Source organism: Fukomys damarensis, unplaced genomic scaffold (genome assembly GCF_012274545.1).
Source record: "Fukomys damarensis isolate Sample0158 unplaced genomic scaffold, DMR_v1.0_HiC HiC_scaffold_4, whole genome shotgun sequence".
NCBI lineage: Eukaryota > Metazoa > Chordata > Mammalia > Rodentia > Bathyergidae > Fukomys > Fukomys damarensis.
In genome coordinates this window covers 71,070,068-71,090,779 of record NW_022900916.1, presented here as the reverse complement: position 1 = coordinate 71,090,779, position 20,712 = coordinate 71,070,068, and the positions used below count along the sequence as shown (strand labels likewise).

At 37.6% G+C, this 20,712-nt stretch overlaps 1 protein-coding gene across 4 annotated transcripts in view; it reads right to left on the bottom strand.

The window, feature by feature from the left end:
- Tut7 (terminal uridylyl transferase 7) overlaps positions 1-20,703 on the bottom strand; it is a 59,452-nt gene extending 38,749 nt beyond the window's left edge. For 2 of the 4 annotated variants that reach the window (XM_010605501.3, XM_010605502.3), the window contains exons 1-9: positions 19,407-19,999; positions 14,790-14,971; positions 13,896-14,012; positions 13,273-13,450; positions 10,971-11,059; positions 8,494-8,545; positions 7,511-7,580; positions 6,662-6,788; positions 5,214-5,333 (exon numbers count right to left, since the gene is read on the bottom strand). In XM_010605501.3, coding sequence (XP_010603803.1) covers positions 5,214-5,333; positions 6,662-6,788; positions 7,511-7,580; positions 8,494-8,545; positions 10,971-11,059; positions 13,273-13,450; positions 13,896-14,012; positions 14,790-14,971; positions 19,407-19,992 — 1,521 coding nt within the window. In that variant the 5' untranslated portion in view covers positions 19,993-19,999. Of the gene's footprint in view, positions 1-5,213; positions 5,334-6,661; positions 6,789-7,510; positions 7,581-8,493; positions 8,546-10,970; positions 11,060-13,272; positions 13,451-13,895; positions 14,013-14,789; positions 14,972-19,406; positions 20,000-20,599 lie in introns of those variants that run through there. The other 2 variants (XM_010605503.2, XM_010605504.2) reach the window with 2 other exon arrangements.
- Between the last annotated feature and the right edge of the window lie 9 nt (positions 20,704-20,712).

Here is a 20,712-nt window from a genome sequence, read left to right as displayed (position 1 = left end):
TCCTTTTATATTTTTATGCTCTTTCTTTTCTTTCCTTATTGCAATGGCTAAGATCTCCTAAAAATGCTGAATGCAAAAGGTAAAGATTTTAGGGGCATCCTTCATTCTTTATAACACAGGGAAACGTCATTCTTCCATCATCAAGTGCCATGTTTTTCACAAATGTCTACTTTCAGATTGAGGAATGTCTCTCCCTTCTGTTCCAAATTCCAGAGTTTTAGTACAAAAGAACACTATCAAGTGTTTTTGTCCTCTCTGCATGTTTTCATGAGCATACACCCTTCTTTTTATTCTATTAAAATGGAGGATTAAATGATTTTTCCTAGAGAGGTCTCATTTGGTCATGATACATCCATTTTGTATAATTTTTATATACATATTTCTGATTTTTTTTTTTTTTTTTTTTTTGCTCCTGGGGATCAAACTCGGGATCTGATGCTTGCAGGCTGAGTTAAATCCCTAGCCAATTTTTTTTTCTTTTTTGTACTAAGGACTGTAAGCACTGAGCTGCGTCCCCAGTGCTTTATTTATTTATTTATTTTTAATTGCGAGACAAGATCACACTAAATTGCCTGGCTGGGCTCAAACTTGTGATTCTCCTGCTTCAACCTCTCAAGAGTGCTGGGATCATAAAAGGTGTGCACCACCACACCTGGTTTTTCTTTTAGTTGATTTAACATTATTTTGCTAAGGGTTTTGATATCCATGCTCATGAGGGATACTTGTATATAGTTTTTTTTTGGTATCGGGGATCAAACTCAGGACTTTGAGCTTGCGAGGCAAGTGGCAGAACCACTGAGCTAAATTCCCACCCTATAGTTTTTTTTTTTAATATCCTTGGTGGTACGCCAGGGTAATTAAAAATATTTTATTAGTCCATGTTCGCAGTATGTAAAGATTACATTCATCACAAGGGGTTGGTGCATGGATAGAATACACACTAATTCTTTTTATGCTCCCTTCCCCTTGCCTCCCTACATTTCTTTGTATCATGGTAATTTTGGCCACATATTTTTACACACTGAATTTATATAAAATCTGTATTTTTCTCTTCCTTAAATGTTGAACAGAATTCATCAGTGAAGACTTGGGTCTGGGGTTTTCTTTGGCTATAGAGCTATTTTTCTTGACTTTTAAATTTAGTCTTAAAAGAATATGTAAGGGCCGGGGATTTAGCTCAGCGGTTCGGTGGCCTGCCTTGCAAGCGCAAGGACCCAAGTTCAATCCCGGTACCAAAAAAAAAACCCACGAATATGTAGACTTTAGGATTTTTAATACATTGGTATAAAATTTGTATAACGTTCTGTGAAAAAAATTCCCTTTTTATCCATTTATGGCTATTAAATTTAATGTGATAATCCTTTCATTCCTGATAGTATTAGTTCATGTTCTGATATTATTAATTCAAGCACCATAGGGGATTGAACCCACACTTTGCTCATGCTAGCTAGGCAAATGCAGTATCACTGAGCTATATCCTTGCTTATTCTGTTTTCACTAGGTATCCCACGTTGAACCCGAACTTGAAACTCCTGCTTCAGACTCCCGAGTAGCTGGTTTACAGGTAGGGGCCATTGTACTTAGCTGCGTTCTCTTTTGTAAAAATAAGTCTATCACAAAACAAACAAACAAACAAACCCTGAGACTGGTTTTCTTTTCTATTTTTCTTTTCTTTTTTTGAGACGGAGGTCTCACTATGCTGCCCAGACTGATCTCAGACTGCTCCCCAATATGTGAGCTCAAGTGACCTTCCTGTCTCAGTCTCACAAACAGCTAGGACTACAGGACTATAGGTGGGTACCCCGTAACTAGCCTCAGCCTGATGTTACTGATCAAAGAGACAGTCTGGCCTTATTAATTTTATTTACTGTTAGTCTATGAATTTTTTTGTGATACCAGGGATTAAACTCAAAACGCTATGCTTGCAAGGCAGGTGCAGCGCCACTCCAGCCCTAATTTCTATGTATTGATTTTGCTCTCATCTTACTACCTGCTTCCTTCTACCTGCCTTGGGTTTCTGATTTCTAGCTTTCTGAAGTTAAACTTTAGGACTTTGACTGTTGACCTTTCTTAAATTTAAGCTAATGAAACTTACAAATTTCTCTGTGTAAACTATTTACTGAATTTTAAGAGGATCTTGCTACCTTGCTGAGGCTGTCATTGAGCTTCTGATCTCAACTGACTCAGCTTCAGACTCAAGGAGTTGGGATTACACGTGTGTACTATCCTATGTGATTTCTACTTTAATCCATAGATCACTTGGATGTACATTACTCAAATATACATAATTTTACTAAATACCTTTTTTTTCTTTTTATTGAGTTTATTGGTACATTCTAGGTATACAGTACAGTTATAAATATCTTAATAATTAGCATCTATATAAATTCTAACTTAATCCATGTGGTCAGAGGACAATCCTTTTAAGTATATTGCATCTTCTTTTATTTTTGGTTTATTGAGAGAAGATCTCACTCTGTACTTCAAACTGGCCTTGAACCTACTATGTAGTCCAGGCTACGTAGCCTTGGATTCACAACGATCCTCCTGCCTCAGCCTCCTGAATGCTGAGATCACAGGTGTGAGCCACCACACCTGGCCCTGCAATTTCTTTTATGAACCACAGATGGTCTTCCCTGGTGGGCATATTACATGCACTGAAAAAAATGTGCACTCACTAGTTATTGGGTGGAATACTCCATAAATATTAGATCAAGGTGATTGAAATTGTCTACAGGGCCCTGATGTTTACATTGACATTTTGTTTAGCCAACACAGGAATCAAAAATGGAGAAAGGATATTAAAATTTCCTCTGACAACAGAAAGGACTTCATCAATTATTTCATTACACATTTTTGTGTTCTCTTTTAAGAAGCAAAAAATCTATGCTTGATTTGTTGTGCTAATGGACATAATGAAATGCACCTTTTGTCTTTGATTATACCTTTTCTCTTTAAGTCGATCTCATTGCATATTAATACAGCCTCTAATTTACTTTTGGCTATATTTTACAGGTATAACTTTTTCCATTCATTTTCTTTCATCTTATCTGTCTTTATAGTTTACTAATTGTATTACTCTAGAAGCAACAGACTTGGATCTTGCTTCTTAAATTCACTCTGATAATCTATGCCTTTTAATAGGGTGTTTAAGCCATTAATATTTAATTTTTTATATCACTGAGTATGTTTAACATTTTAGTATTTCTTTTCTGTTTGTGCATTCAGACTTGTTTCCATTTGGTTCTTTTTAGATTTTCACTATTCTGTGGCTGCTATCTTCTATCCCTTCATTTAATGCAAGTGTATTTCTTTTATGTTCTGGAGCCATGTTATAGAATCTTTGATAGCTCCCACATTCGGTTTGTCTCAGAATGAGTGCTATAGTTTGGGTGCTATCAGCCTCCAAAGGTTCATATGCCTAAAATCACTTGTGGTACTACCAGGAGGAGGCAGAGCCTCTAGAGGGCTGGGTCTGTGCAGTAAGATCCACTGGGGTATGACTTTGAGGGGCCTGCTGGGACTCTGGTCTCTTCTCTTTTTCATTTCCTTCCTGGCTACCATGAAGTGAACAGTCTTCCACTATGTGCTCCTGCCACCAAGATATACTGCACTCTCACAGGCCCAAAATAACTGGGACACAGCCACGGAATAAACCTCTGAAATCATGGATCCATATAAACTTTTCCTCCTTTTAAGCGAATTTTCACAGGTATTTTGTCATGGTGACATAACATAGTTGGCAACTGTGCTTTTTCTTTGACAGTGGGTACCATTTTCTTGGTGCTCTGTACCATGAATAATTTTGGATTGCATTCTGGGCATTGTAAATGCTATCTCATATTGTGAAAATTCTGGGTCCTTTTTTCCAAAAGATGTTGACAATCTGGATTTAGCAGGTAACTAATGTGGTTAGCTAAACTGCAAATTGTGGTAACTCCAGCAGACAGCTTCTTAGCCTAAGTTCCTATCCTTAGTTTGCCCCACATTTATGTGGTTCAGGAGTCTAATTACTTTTGGAAAATTCTGAAATATTTCTTCTGTTCTTTTTTTTGTTTGATTTTTTGTATTCCCATAACACGTTACAATGTTGAGTGACTGACCCACAGTTAGTTATTCCATACAGTATTTTGTTCTTCTTCCCTACCCTCCATTCCTTTTCTCTTTCCAGGAAACTGAGGTAAGTAAATAAGCTTTTAGTATGAACGTTTTACATTTACTGGCTAGCAAGTGAACTCTGTTTGGAAACTCGGACAATATAATTATGAGGATCTCAATGAGTTTCCCACAGAAATAATGTGTGCTAGGTATCTGGCATGAATAATATTAATTTCTTTCCCCTAACTCCTTTCTGTTTTTGACCCAGATTCTGGCAGAAGCCAGCAAACCAATGCCTGACTGTAACACTGAGACCAGCTTAACATTCTGGTTCAGAAAGCAGAGTGTGTCTCATTTGATTCACTCATGTTTAATCATCACATACCTATTTTTGCCATTAAATACTGGAAAATCAAATGATATAATCAAATTCAGTGTTGCCTTAGTGAATTTCCAGTTCCATTACTAAGGAACCAGTACACTGGGCACAGAAAAGGTATTCATACTACTCTTGAGCAAATCCTTCTCATAGAACACAAACCCAGTTTGTCTTATACCCATGTCAATGACAAATGGCCACTGAGAGGAATGGAGCACGTGACAGAGAACAGAGGTGCACACCTGCAGACCCAGCTACTGAGGAAGCTGAGGCCGGACTGATTGAACCCAGGAGTTCGAGGCCAGCTTGTGCTACACAGTGAGGCCCCATGTTTTTAATGAGTAAACAAAAGAAGAATAAGTTACAATGAGTCAATCGATTCCTAGCGTGTCGAGATGGTGTGTGAATTCAAGGATCAGATTAGGAAGCTGTACCCCAAGAAAGAATGCCTCAAATGATTAAATTTTACCCAGACTCAAAGTCTTTTGTCTGATATCTTCAGTTCTACAGGTATTTCAAAAACTAGGAATGTGCTATTTAGAAAGTGAGATATATCCCCAAAGGATTTGAGCAGGGCTTTGTTAATAAATATATTAATATTTAAACAATAAACAAAATAGATTTCATTCAGGTAAAATAAATATTTCAGTTCTGGTTAGATTTTAAAGCCATTCAAACAAGGATTTGTAGGTCTATCATAAAATCAATTATCAGATATAGAAGCAAAATCTCCTACCCATGATCCCAGATAAACTGGCAAAAGAGGCTCCTTCCTCTGCTGAAGAAAGAAAACAGCCATCAGGGCGAACACATAAGGCGGCAGGCCTCCTTCTTCAGGGCGGTCTACACTGCAAAGCTGCAGAGGACAGGAGACATTCTTCTTTCACTAGTTCGTGACTAAATTTGGCTTACACCTGTAACTTCATTCTCATACATTATATTATCTATAGTGATCCTTCAAAATAAAGCACCACAGTACGGGCCAGGATACAGTTCATGTGCAAGGCCAGCACCGCAAAAATGAAACAGAACAAACTACAAACAACAAGCAGCAGCACAGTGATGAAATATGCAACTTCCTTGTACTTTTGCAGCAACCACATTCTATGTTTTCGAGTAACAATTTCAATTTCAATCCTGCGAATTTACTTATGAAAAGCTCTAACATACTATTTGCTCATTTCATTTTGTGGTATCTACAGCAAATCCACTCCCTTGTTTAAAACATGTAAGTGAAATGACAATGACGACTGAGTTGCAAGTAGATGCCAACCAACTTTGCTCAGTTTAATGGTCTGCTCCTCTTAACTCTTAACCTCATGAATGTGTGTGCTTTGGTCACAAAGGTGAGTGGGGAGAAAATATGGGCAAACTCATCAGTGCTAATGGAAACAACTACAAAAGCCTGGCTTGCTTAGTGAAGAAACAGGAGAGGGTTTTTAGAGAATAGCATATTGTATTACCAATCCACCCAGTTAGGAGTGGGCCACCCCTGCTCATTCTGGAACCAAGACATGGAGCCATCTCTCCTTGCTGCTATGCCTTAATCAGGAAAGCTTTATTTTTTTTAAATGAACCTTACAGAATTATGATGTGACCCTACCTTTTGGGGGAACATTAAATGTGCTACCACTATTAGAGAATTTGGCATAATTTATAAAAAACATTATAGAAATCTTAAGCAAACCAGATAGAGTATCATTTTTTTTTTCTGGGTATGTTATTGGAAATGGTATGAGAGTGTTTTTTGCAAACTTTACCATGCCTAGGAACCATCTTAGGAAAGTAGTTAAAATGAAAGCTCTTGGGCCACATCCCCTTGGACCTAATCCCAATCTGACTTTGAATTAGCACTATAATCATTTTAATCTTTCAAGCAATATTGTTACTACAATGAAATAGAAACCGTAGCTTTTCCTTCTGTATATGTTAAAGTTTTTATTCTAATAATCAAATGTCTACTTTTTTGATGTCTCTAGATATGCACCTAAATATTTAAGATTTGGGTTTTGTTTTTCTTTCTGGTAATGGGGATTGAATTCAGGACCTTGCACTTGCAAGGCAGATGCAGTGCAACTGAGCTAAATCCCTGGCCCCTCAACATTTAAGATTAACCTACCAAATTAAAGCATCATGCTTTTGCCTATATAAAATATTTTCACACATTTAAGAACTAGAACCAACCTTTGCCCAGTACCTAAATGCAATCACCAGAGGAACCAGCCTTGGTTCTAGTCTTCCAAGGACAGATAAGTGCTTTGTTGTCAGACAAGCATTTTCATTTCCTGCACTCACTTTACAAAGGAGACCACTGGTGGTGGGGAGGGTGAGGATGAGAGAAGAAAGAAAAAAGTGTTATTGAAGTATCAGGATCTTTTACTTCAACAGCTAAATCACACTGACAATAAATACCTTAAAAATAACTAAAAAACATTAAATAAATGGGAAATCTGAAAAAGATGGCAGCTTATTTTCTGAGTAAACTTTATATTTTAGAACTAGAACTTGGTTAAAAATATTCTGGGGGGTGAGGCAAAAAAGGAAAATATGTAAAGGTTATCAAAGCAAGTAACCATTTGATAAGGTTTTTTACTTAGTTGAGTTGAGATGGATCAATATATTTGCTTCTATTTTTTTCTACTTTTTTTTTTTTGTGGTGCCTGGGATTAAACCCAGGGTTTCACACATGCTAGGCAAATGTTCTTACCACTAAGCTATATCCCTACCACTCTTCCTTTTCTAAATTTTGAGAAGAGCTCTTGCTAAATTGCCCTACATGGTTATAAACTTGAACTTCTCTGAAGTAGCTGGTATTACAGGAGTGTGCCACTATACCTGGTTAATTATTTCAAGATTTCCTCCTCTTAATCAAATGCCAAATATATAGGGAGGACGCTAATAGAAAGCATGTGAGATAACCGTGTAAGGAGCTTATTATCATTCTAGCATCTGGACAATGGGATTTAGTAAAGTACTTCTGTACTTTGTGTTTTTGGCAAATTGACAGTTCATAAATAGCTTAAAGAAACAGACCTTTGCTTCTCTCTGCACACCACCACTGGTACCCTAGCATGGAAATCGGCATCAACGTCAGTGAAGGAGTCTGAGAAAAGAAGAAAAAAAATTAAGTAGCTTATTAATAGCTTTGTTTAAAAGTAGAACCAGATAGAGTGTAAGAGTACAGGTATGGCTTATCTGTTCAACTGTTTCAAAGACTACTACTAAGTAAAATTCTGAAATGACCTAAAAAGAGAAAAACTAGTATTTATGATATAAATAAAATTAACTTAAAATCCTTATTTTGCAAATATTTCATTAGAAATTACCACAACACTGGATCTAACATTTAAATATTCTGCGGAAAACATAATTAGACATACAGGTAGTAAATTTAAAAGTAAAGTTGATCTAAAACCTACTAAAATGTTGTGTTAAAATACATATTGACTGAAAGAGAAAAATGATTACATGTTTTATTCAATCAAAACAAAAAGGACAGAAATGACTAATTCAAGCTTTGGGGCAGTTTGATGAAGCCTACATAAAGCAGACAAGCCTAGACAGCCCCAGTATGGAAATTACATGGCTCAAGAGAACCCACAAATCCGTCTGGGAACAAGTAGGGTGAGCTCATTAATCAGGACTGGTTCACCTGTTTACTGTCCGGAAAATACTTATCCATGTGACTGGATAAAGCAGATTATCCTTCAGTTTTAGCCATAAGAGTAAATTTTACATATTTTGCATTTCTTGGTCATAGTCTAGGACTTATTTAACCTTCATAAACAGTAGTATTATCAAGCTAAAAGCTTTATTTTGAGATGGTTATTTTGTATAGAACTAATAGTATTCTAACTAGGTAGTTATTCATCAGCATTTGCTTTCGTTTTAGCTCAGGATATTACCCATCATAAATAATTTTAATAACAATACTCCCTGTTTTCAGAATCTGACAAGATATATCCAAATTTATAGAAAAAAATTAATACCAAAATGTAGAAAGAATTCGGCCTTACCACTGTTTTTCAAACATTCTTGAACAAGTAAGAGGACATCTGGTTGAGACATCTAGGAAATAAACAAGCAAATGAATACATGAAATAATCCCAAAGTATTTTGCTTCAGTAGCATAGCGCACAGTCTGATGTTTTCTAAAGACATGAGTATTTAGTACACAGTAAATAAGTTATCATTATGCTTGCATACACGAGTCAAAAACAGAGATGAGTACCACATGAGGATGCGTGGACAAAAGAGGACTGTCACTGATTAAGTCCTAGGGAACTAGTTTTGTTTTATTTTGTTTTTTGTTTTGAGACAGGGTCTCACTGTGTAGTTCAGGAAGCCCAGGCTGGCCTTGAACTTGTGGCAATCCTCCTACCTTAGCCTCCCAAGTGCTGGGATTACAGGAGGGCCCCACCACGCCTGTTCTTAAGGTAATCAGCCTGTTATGGTTTATATCTAGTCCTCCAAAGTGAGTGTGAAGCTTCTGGGGGGAAGTGAGTGGGGCATGGTACTGGGGGAGGTACTCAATAGCGGGTCAATCCACCAATGAAGTTATAGCTAAATGTGATGTTGGGAGATACAATATGGTCAGTAGAGGTGGGCTTACCCCTGAGGATGAAGGGTTTATCTATCCTGTGTTTTCCTTACACTCTCCCTGCCTCCCCACCGCCATGCTGTGAGCTGTTCTCCTCATCCAGGCTCCTGCCAAGTCACTCGGCCTTGGAGCCAGTGGACTACAGGCTGAAACCTCTACAAACTGTGAGCCAAATAAACCTCTCCTTCCTCGGGTTGTAGGTGGTTGAGTATTTTGTCAAAACAATGAGAAAAGTGACTAAGATGCAGCCTTTCAGGAAATCTTGTGTCCCTCCCCCAGAACAGGGTATTGAACTCAGGGGCTTCATGCTGAGATATACACCCAGCCCATTTTTAATTTTTTAGTTTGAGACAGGGTCTCACTAAGTTGTCCAGGCTGGGCTTAAACCTGTGATCTCCCTGCCTCAGCCTCCCAGTGTGGAGCTAACAGGCATTTATGACCAAGCAAATCTTGAACTGGTAGCTGAAAATTTTCACACTGGTCACAATGCTACCTCTAATATGCAAGATACTGCAACAGATAGTTTACTAGTTCCAATTGCAGCACTACCTTTCTCCAATCCTTGTTGTATACTTCAATAAAACACATTTGAAATCATGAACTGGATCCTTAAAACGCTCAGTGATCTCTGACTACCCTTAAAGTCAAATTCTTACCATCAGATCTGTAAGACCTATAAGATCCTGCTCCAGCCTTATCTCTCCATCCTGATGAAAGCTCAGTTCAGACTGCCTCTCTAAAGAGCCCTTCAGGAGTGCCAACATCCCTGTACAGCACTTGCTCCTACCACAAACCTTGTTTCTCTCATTATAATTAATAAATACGTAGCTATTTATGTCCTTCACTAGAAAGAAGTTCCACAAAAAGGGAACTGTATTGTTTTGTTTTGTCCTTTAGAATAAAGTGCAGTACCTGCCATATAACAAGAGATTCAGAGCATATTAGCTAATGAATGAATAAGTGATACCAGACAAAACAAGTGCTTGGGTTGGTAAATCAATGATCACAATCTAAAGAAGATAAAACATATAAAACCCATTGGTTTTCTGACCAGGTAGCTTTAAGTTAAGTACAACAAGAAGTAAGAAGCTAAGAAATTGAACACCTATGAGTGGAATCATGAAATTTCTATTTTTAACAAACACCCCAAGGCCCTGGGCTTAGATCTGCTGTAAACCAGCCTGTGGGAACCACCAGCAGTCAGTGGATAATCTAAGCTCCTTCCAGGGTCACAGTTCTGATTTATTAGTATCTTTCTAAACCATATTTGGACCAGAAATCCAGGCTAGGGGTGGTTGTTGGAAAGCATATTTGCTTGAACATAGTTGGCATATAAAAAGAAACTCAGGAGCTAATTAAGCTTTAAGAGCATAAATTTTACAAGCCTACAGTTTCAAATATGAATTCTTTTCCTGTCACTAGAAAGTTGACCTTACCAAGAAAACTTCTTTTCAAATTAACAGAAACCTTAATACCCCATAGGATTCACATTCTGAGATGGGTGTGGTGGCCCACATCTGCATCCCAGCACTTGGAAGACTGAGACAGGAGTATGAGGCCATCATGGACTACACAGTAAGTGCAAGGTCAGCCTGAACTACACAGCAAGACCCTGTCTCAAAAACCAAAACAGACTCATAAGCTTAGAAAACTAATAGCTAAGTATGAAAGTATAAATTTAAGTATAAAAATGTATAAGGTAAGAGAAATATATTCTCTGAAGGTGTGAAACTGAAGGAAGTCAAAAAGACATAAAAATGGAAATTTGGGGGATAAAAAGCTATTTCACTAAATATATCTTTAAATATTTAAAATACATTTATACACAGTTCACATGGAACGAAAGAATTTTCAAACCACTCTGAAAATTCCGACGCTTCATTTCATACTTACAATGGCTGGAAATTGAACGTCAATGTTTACATCCGAATTTCTGAAACCCAATCGGCTACAGGAAGACCCATACAATCTTAGAGAACAATCTACAAATAAATACATAAAAGTCACAAATAAAAGTAAAATTTCTCAAAAGTTGCAATAAAAGTCTATTTCAGAAATAGAACTGTCAAAGCTATACACAACAGCAAAGCCAGTCAAGTCTGGCATAAACAAATGACAAGAAGTGGTGGTTCTTTGCCCATTCCTTAATTTTACTTAACAGGAAAGGCTGTGGTTTTGTTTACCATGATCAAGACGGGGCCATAATCTGCATGTCTCACTGCCAAACAGCTCTGATCTGAACATGTTACGTTCCTGCTGACTTGCACCACTGGTGTTCAGGTATGACTGTCCTGTCAGACGGTCCAAGCCACTTGCACGTTAGTTATAAAACATGTTTACATTCCCTACATTTTCCTGCTCACCTTTTGTGTAGGAAATTATATGCAATGATTTTTAAAATACGAAAGTTGAAAAGGGATACCTGTTTTACATTTATAAACTGTATAGTCAGCCAAGGGTGGGGACATATGCCTGTAATCTCAGCTGTTGAGACTGGGTAGAAGAAGCACTGGGAGTTCAAGGCCAGCCTGGTCTACAAAGTGAGACTACCTCAAAAAACCAAAAACAAAAAACTCTCAAAAGACCCTTAAGAGCTAATATACACATTTCACCTTTCAGGAAGCACATATAATTAAAATGTATTGTAAAGAGCTTGTTCCAGTAATGATAAAATTAATCTTTTAATAGTCACTTTTTAACATGATTTAACTTATTATTGACAGAATTTGACAGAATTCCCTTAGAAAAACTTTTGCAAAAATAATTACAAGACAGATACACCTTAACATGCTAGGCAAAAGCATTAGTATAATTCCAGCACTCTGAGAAGTTGAGGTAGGAGGATGGAAAGTTTGAGCCCAGTCTGGGCAACTCAGTGTAAAGTCTCTGGGTTCAATCTCCAGTATGAAGAAAAGAAAAACATCGACAGTAAGTACTTCCTTTTCAGAGGAAGGCAGGTATATACATATGAGTACCACCTGTTATGAATTCATGGCATGTATTTTCAATGCTTTACTAATATTTTGCTAAAATAATCCTTCTGATCAAAGAATTTTTGTTTTACAGTTTGCCAGTTCTAGTGATTTTGGGGAGATTTCAGAGTTTTCTGTAACAAAATACTGCACATTTTTACACAGAATTCTATGATATATTACATAAAAATCACTGACATAACTATTCAGAAGATATATTATGAAATGAATACTGAATATTCACATACGCAAAATAATGGTATTTAAGTTAAATATTAGCATTTAATACTAAACAGTGTTACGAATACTATATGCATTATCTCCTAGTAGAATAGGCCAAAGATTATAAGGTGATATATGTAAGTAAGTCTACCCTGACTGAATCAGAATCACCTGTGAAACCTCCTCAAAGGGGAATTTTCTAAACAACAATTGTCCATGGCTCCGCAGAAACTTCTCATGTACAGCATGGATTTCCCTGCACAAGAACTGTACTGTGAGGGATGGGGGATGGCAGCTGCGGGGTCAGGCGTTCACCACGTCAGGCCTTACAGTCTCATAAACAGCGCATCAGATTGCTGGCCCCTCGACTGTCCTTGCACCTTTTATCTAAATATACAGATAAACGAGTGGCATATGCCTATAATCGCAGCTAATCAGGAGGACGATCGCTTGAGCAGAGGAGTTCAAGGTCAGCTTAGGTGACATGGCAAGACACTGTCTCAAAACAAAACAAAAACCCTAAACTGAATTAAAAATTGCAAATGCAACATACAAAACCAATTATAAATTACTTGCAAACTAGTTTCTCCAAGCTCTTTTTAGATTCTGCAATTCTTTTAAGTATACTTAAATAAAACCCTTTCAACACATATAATTTGAAAAGGATCCCAGGATATTTCTACTTTAATTCAAAAATATTGCATCAATTTAGATAGGAAAGTAAAGCAATAAATATATGCAAGAGTCCTATGGTGTCTGAATGAGACATTCAACTATATTAAAATTTATCACACAGTGAAATTTACTATATAATGAAAATTGGTTTACAATGACAAGGCATGTGGAAGTCTGCTCCTTGAGAAAAAGTCAGAAAAAACACCAATCTCAGACAAACAAAAAACATACTAAAAATAAAACTTCAGGACACAGCAAGTGAATTTTTATTAAGTGAAAATTGCTTAAAATATGAATGATGCACTAAAAACAAACGTAGAATATACCTGGTAGCTTGTACTGGAACACTTTTTCCATGATGCATTTAATTTCTAGCCTCTGTTCCAAGTTCTCATTGTGTAATCCAAACTCCTGCACCACTTTGTCAATGGCAATGCCAACTGCACTTATCTGAGAGGATGTTGGTGGGGGTAATGTAGTGAGCAACTCTTCCTCCTGCTTTTCCTTTCAAGATCAATGTTGAGATAAAAAATGACTCACATAGTTTTTACTTTCTACATTAAGACAACACCCTACACAATTTTCTAGAATCTTTTTCTTGGCCCCCCCTTCTCATTTGAGCTGTTAGTCTTCACTCCATCAAACGTGTAAACATTTTATGCACATAGATCAGTGATAATAAAGAGTATAAAGCAATAAGGAGAAAGTCCACACCAGAACATTAAAACCAGCAATGACAAACTGATTATCTGCTTTATTATTGGCACGAGGACATATACATACCATGGCTCAATCATCCCACCCAAAAAATACATTTGATAAATATAAAGTATTTTGGCTAAAACAAATTCAACAAAATATAAACCTATTGATTCCACAGATTTAAGGAGAAAAAGTCCTAAGGATGATGATAATAGCTAAGATACTTGTTTGGTCATGTGAAACTCACCTTCATGTTTTTTTTGTGCCTCTTCTCTTTGATATGCTTATGGGCAAATGTAATGGATTCAATTAAAACATCACAGAGTTTGCAGGTGTACTTTGCTGTAGGGCAGTTTCGTGGCCTCTGGAATTTGAAAACATTGATAGATGCATTTCAAAACATACATGCACGCAAAACTAGCCAGAAAGATGATTTCCCCTTCACTTCTAAAATGATTACAGTGTTACTGCCTTGCTTTCTCAATATACTAACAATCATTTAGTAATGACATTACTGTAAATCTTACTATCACTTTTTAAGTTGTACTACTTAAACAATGGCAACCAAATTAGGACACCTAATTCATCAAAGCATGTACTGTGGTCACAACTACTAACACAGTTTAACAAAAGGAGTTTTTCCCCTCAGTACTGAGGATGCAACCTAGGGCCTTTGCACTGATCTATGCCCCCTGCCTCTCTTCCTTTTTTATTTTGTGACAGGATCTCACTAAGTGGCTAAGTTGCCCAGGTTAGACTCAAACTTGTGTTCTGTCTGCCTCAATCTCTAAGAGCACTAGGATTTACAGGTATTCACCAAAATGCCTGGCTTAAAACAAGGACTATGGGCCCAGGATTTAGCTCAGTGGTTCTGTTGCCTGCCTTGTAAGCACAAGGACCCGAGTTCGATCCCTGGTACCAAAAAAACAAAGATTATAACTATTAAATATAGGCTGGGCATGGTGGTGCATGCCTGTAATCCCAGCACTCGGGAGGCTGAGGAAAGAGGATCTCTGTGAGTTTGAGACCAGCCTGGGCTACACAGTGAGTTGCAGGTCAGTCTCAACTACAGAGTGAGACCATCTCAAAAAAAACACACACACAAAAGAAACACTATTAAATATATGCACCAAGTTGTTACCCTTTTTAGCCTGTCAATGAAGTCTCTCTTTAACCGTTCCTCAGCCTGCTGTAAGCCCAGCAGCTCCTTTGTTGAAAGCACTGACTCGTCAATCACAGGACCGTCTAATTCTCCATCTTGTTCACATTCCTCATTTCTAGTCCTCCGTGGCTTCCTGGGTCGAGACCGCTGCTTCTTGTTTTCTTAAGGTAGGAGGGAGATATTATTGGCAATAATGAGTAATACCACTCCAGGGTAAAAAGAAGAACTTACATGTTTATTAAATCCTGTGTTAGTGCAAATGATGTCTGACCACAGGAAACTTGGCTTTCTCATGGACAAAATGCTTGACTATTCACTAACCAGATTAACCAGATATAACAATCCATACAATCATCTAGTTTATGACATCTAAAAAAGCAGAATTCTACTTCAGTACAATTTGATTTTACCTCTTCTGCAATGTTGCTGAGTATACTAAAGCAACAGTAAAAATTAATCCTCTGAAGGCAAGTATGCTTGTAATTCTAATATATCCTTAATATATAACACACATATAACTAGTACATTCTAGTACACCTGTGAGTACCCACTGCTCTACTGAAAACCATTCACATTTGCTTTTATTTATCAGGCAATATGGACAATACTGCATATCCGTGGAACTCAGAAATCCTCACCTGGAGCAAAAAAAATCATTTACTTACAAGTTAAACTTTCAATAATATATAACTGGGGTTCTGTCATTAACAGCAAGACATACAAACCAAAATTTTGATGGGGGATAACTAGCACCCATTTTCTTTCTTTCTTTTTTTTTTTTTTTTTTTTTTTTTATTGTGAGATGCCTTCTTGACTGTTTTATCCCTTTTTTTTTTCTTTTTTTTTTTTTTTTTTTTTTTGGAGACAAGGTCTTGCTATGTAGTCCAGTCTGGCCTCAAACTCACAGCGATCCTCCTGCCTCAGCCAGGTGCTGGGATTACAGGTGTGTGCCACCATGGCTCGGATACCCATTTTATTTCTACTTCCATGTTAGGTTTATCAGACTGACTGCATGCTAAGTGTATTTCAAAGGAAAAAACAATTGGTACTTGAAGTAAAAGTTTTCTCTAAGTACAAATTCATGTATTCATTGCTGTTAGTTCTAAGAGCCTTAGAATGAATGAATCTGGTCCTTTTCTAAGTTTTCAATTTTTCAGTCTGTGAAATTGAACATGCCTGTGGGATTGAATTACAAAATCTTGCTTTAAATAGTTTTGATGACTTCTATCACATTCTGAAAATTGGAGCCATCTGGAACAAATATTACTAAATAAAATTTATTACCCAAATTAAATTTCTGATAAATGGATGGAATTGTTTTCAATGGCTTACTACAAATTAGTCCACAGAAACATTAACCTATTAAAATGCCCTGGTATGAGGCAAACTTATTACTAATAGAGCAATTACAATGGATTGGCTAATTAAAAAAATTCTGTGTCAGAAAAGGAGGTATAACCTCCAAAGTTAAAAGAAAAGGTTAGGAGGCAGAGAGGGAGAAAGAGGGAGAGAGGGGAACAGATAGACAGAAGCTACTGCCAGGCTTGGGATGTTGCTCAGTGGCAGAGCACTTGCCTAGCACATGCAAGGCCCTGGGTTTGATTCCTGCAACAGAGCATCCATGTCCAGATTACTGTAGCGATTAAGGCAGCTTGTAGGCAGTGCTTGCTTTACATCTGCCATCTGAAAGAGTAGTAATGGTAGCTGCTGTCATCATCTGACAAATTTCTGTAGCCACCCCTTCTTTCTGTAAAAGCAGTAAACATTAATCAGTCTTTGGATGCAGAAAGGAGCCACTCTTTCTGGAAAAGGGTAACAACCCAGTTGTATCAAGAAGCTGCTGTAACCAAGAGAAGGAGGGTTTAAAGAAGGAACTTTGTTACCTATCATTTACTGTTCTGTGAATCAATACAGACTTTCCTAACAGGTGTAACAATACATTTTTACTGTAAATATCTAATGAGTATTTTCCTAGGGAAGAAGTTGTCATTAATACTAAAGTCAAATACGTTGTCTAGAGACAGTTTATAACAATAAGTAAATTAATGAAATGAACACATTTACATTACAGGCCAAGCTTTTCTCAGACTAAGAGTCCTACTGGCCTTTAAAGATTGTGATAAATTTGTTGGGGGTAGGGAGAATGTTAAAGTGGAAGTATTGGCCTGCTTTTCTAATCAGTTGATGACTTACCTTTGAGTTTTGTCTGCTCAGTACATTTTGATTGATTTTGTGTTTTTCTTAACACTTGATTTTTTAAATTGTCATATATTGTAGAAGCTTTTTTCAGAATTACATTATATTCAACTGAAGTAGTTTGAGCAGAGTGTTTCACGTTTGTCCTTTACAGCTATAGGCAATAATTTGTTTTTGTTGTTTCGCTTTTGCATAACCTGTCTAGCTGTGAAATTTGCATCTATAAACTTATTTTAAAAATGCTCTTCAGCCCGGGGATTTAGCTCAGTGGATCTGCCACCTGCCTTGTAAGCGCAAGGTCCCGAGTTTGATCCTCAGTACCAATAAATAAATAAATTTTTTAAAAATGCTTTTCAAAATCAACTTATTTTCTAAAAAAACCAGATAATTAAATGTTCACTTCCCACTTAGATACTGTACTACATAAATATTTGAATACACACAAACTTTAAAAAAAGAAAAAGACAAATCAAAAGCCAAGAAATTATCGGCAAATGATGTTTTCCCCAGTCATGATTCCAGGTCCAGTGAGGTTGTCTTTCCAGCCAAAGTAACAACAGTTCCGGATTTCAGCTCCTCTTCCTCGTCTAACACACTGCATAAGGAAGTCTAAATAATTTTTTTGCTCCCAGGGATCCAACTCAGGCCCTTGAGCTTGCGAGGCAGGTGGTGGAACTACAGAACTAAGTCCCCGGCCTTAGATAAATTTAACCTCTGTGAAATGCAGCTGCTTGATTTGTAAAATTGTGAATCTACCTGTACAACATCACAATAATACTCCATCAGAGAAATGCTTTAAGTTCTTTCTAGTTTAAGGAATTGTAAGACTAATGTTTTCTCTCTCTTTCATACTGTAACACTTTATTCTGTTTCTGCTACTTGTAGCTCTTGCCCTATTTAATATTAACAGATGCTTCAAAATTTTTTTTTTTTCTTTTTGCACTGGGGATTGAAAGCATGGCCTTCACACTGAGCAACATCCCCACCTTTTTAAAATTCTGAGACAGGGTTTAATTAATTCACCCAAGGTGGGCCTGAACTTTGAATTCTCCTGCCTCAGCCTCCCACAGTGCTGGAATTTCAGGAGTCTACCCCCATGCCTGGCAAGATTTTCACTTTTATTCTATGACTTTCTAATGATAAAAAGGATAATTTCTCTTTTAATTATTCTTACATGTTTGAGTCCCAAATTTAAGAGCTGTAATACAGTTAACACATTCATGAATAGCTACTGTGAGAGAGCGTGAAGGAAAAAGATTTCTGGAGATCTAGAAAGCATCTACTTAGAAAATCTTTACCTGGACAGTCTGCAACCCATCCCCATCCCATATGGCCACTAACAAGGGTTTTCAGCCTGGAAATGTAAAAGCCCAATTTTCCATTTTCATCCTAAATACTGTTTTATTTTTCCACCCAATTTATGACTTTATTTCACTTTAATATACCACTAGATAAAAAATAACCTTCCTGTTTATAGAAATCACCACACATGGGCAAAATCTGTATCTTTTAGAAAAATATGCAAATAATCACTTTAGGCAAATTATTATAATGCATGTGAATGCCCTGAGAAATGGGGTTTGGTTGCACTGAAAGTAAACAACAAAACTGTTACCTGTATTCTGACTTTCTACATTCATGTTTCCCAACCCTGCTGCCACATCACACAACCCCCACTTCCCAGGGCCATGTGCAAGCCAGGCAAGTGCTCTCTCTACCATGAAACTGCATCTTCACTCTTTATTTTTCTTTTGGTACCAGTGATTGAACTTGGGCCCTTGTTCTTGTGAGGCAGGTGCTGGAACCACTGAGCTAAATCTCTAGCCCTTCACTCTTTTTAGGTGCCTTGCTGTGCTCCCAGGCTGGCCACTTAATTCTTGGTCCTGGCTCCCTCCTCTTGAAAAACAAAAACTTCAGGTTATCCTCCTCTGGAGAATGATACTTCACTCAAAAGACATATCCTTGTTGTAGTGGGCAGTATTTTCAGTTTGTATTGAGTTTTTAAATCAGTAATTTTTAAAAGTTTTACATTGTCACTTATAGACACATTTACATGCGAAATTACAAACACACTTTTGGAAATACATATATACTGTTCAGAAATTATAGTCCCCAGGAAGGTAAGACTACACTCTTAAATTAAAAAAAAAAAAAAGTTTACTGCATGGAAAATATGTTCACTATAGCAAAATGAACCTTGTGATAAAATAAACTAATGTATGAAATATGTTCAAGCTGCCCAAATATATGATAGACAAAATAATCACAACAACTGACCACTCCTGAAAACAGGAACTATGAAAAATTGGAAACTCACTGCTGAAAACAAACTTATTTGGATGAAAAAAGAATGATACTGCCAACTTTGGGGCTGTAACCTGACAAGTTGGAACACATTACCAGGACTCCCAGCTTCCAGTTCTGACATGGTCTCAAGGCTTGTCAGGTCTTTGTGAAACAAGCATCTCGAAGCACGGCAGCCTCTTCCATCCTGCCACCTGTAACCATCCTCACTCTCTTGAAACGAGTCCTTTCTTGGTCGGCTTGCTGTAGGAATTCTAGGTCCGGGTTTGAATTCTCGCCAATTGTCTGAATTACCAGTCAGTTCATCTAACAGCCACCTCTTACTCTGATCTTTGTGGCTGTCATTCATCCAAACGGCCTGACTGTAAATTGGGTTTTTAAATGTATATGGATTGCTGGAAATAGGATATGGTCCTTTTCTGGGTGTATTCCCATAGTTCCCAGGTGTTATCTTTTTTTTTGGCAGGCCCTTTTCCATTTTACTACTATGGCCCTTAACGTAATCATCCATTATTAAATAATCTTGTTGGAGGTAACCCTTTCTGAAATCATCATCATCAACAGTTCCTCGGCCTTTAGTGCCCTTCACAATGTAAGGTTTTACTGCATCTCCCATGGTCTTTGATTTCAATTTTCTTATTTTGCACCTGAAAGAAGGCACCGGAGAAATAACAGATGTCATAATAAGTACACAACATTCTGTAGGTATTTAACACACTGATACCCAAAAAGTGTGTACAAAACTTCTCTTGAATTTTTTCTTTTGGTAAAATTTCTATTGCCAGTAATCAGCGGATAACACTAGAATTTAGTAGGTTTAGTCGTATAATATTCATAAAAAGAGTACTATTTAGTGTAAAAGATAAATTTTTGAATAAGAGAAATTCCTATAGTCTGGAAAACTGTGGTAAAATGTTACACCAAGTTGGTCAGCTTTTACCTAGGTAACAAAAGTTCCTCTCTACAAAGAAAACTCCATCCCCAGCCGATACTGTTACGAAACTGCCAACAAGGTCTTTTTCAAAAGTTGCAATTATTAAGCGTTATACAAAGAAACTTCAACTTTAGGTGAACAGTCTCCGCCCCGCTTGGGTCGCTTCAGCACCCCTTTTCGGAACAGACTGGCTCGGTCCCCGGGCTGCGGAGGGCTGGACTTCTGCCCACGGTCCCGATCCAACCCAAGGGCTGGGTTTCCCACTTCTCATTCTCCAACCCACAAGTTCGCTTTTCCCAGAAAAGCAACTGCCCCACTCCTCCTCTCTGGTCTGTGACCGCCCACCCCGACCTGCCTGGGTTTCCACCTGGGCCGTCAGAGGCCAGCGGCGGGCGAACCCGCGCTCCCGGCAGCGAAGCTGGGCAGCAGGCATCCATCTGCAGCCGGCGCTGGGGTGCAGAACGTCCC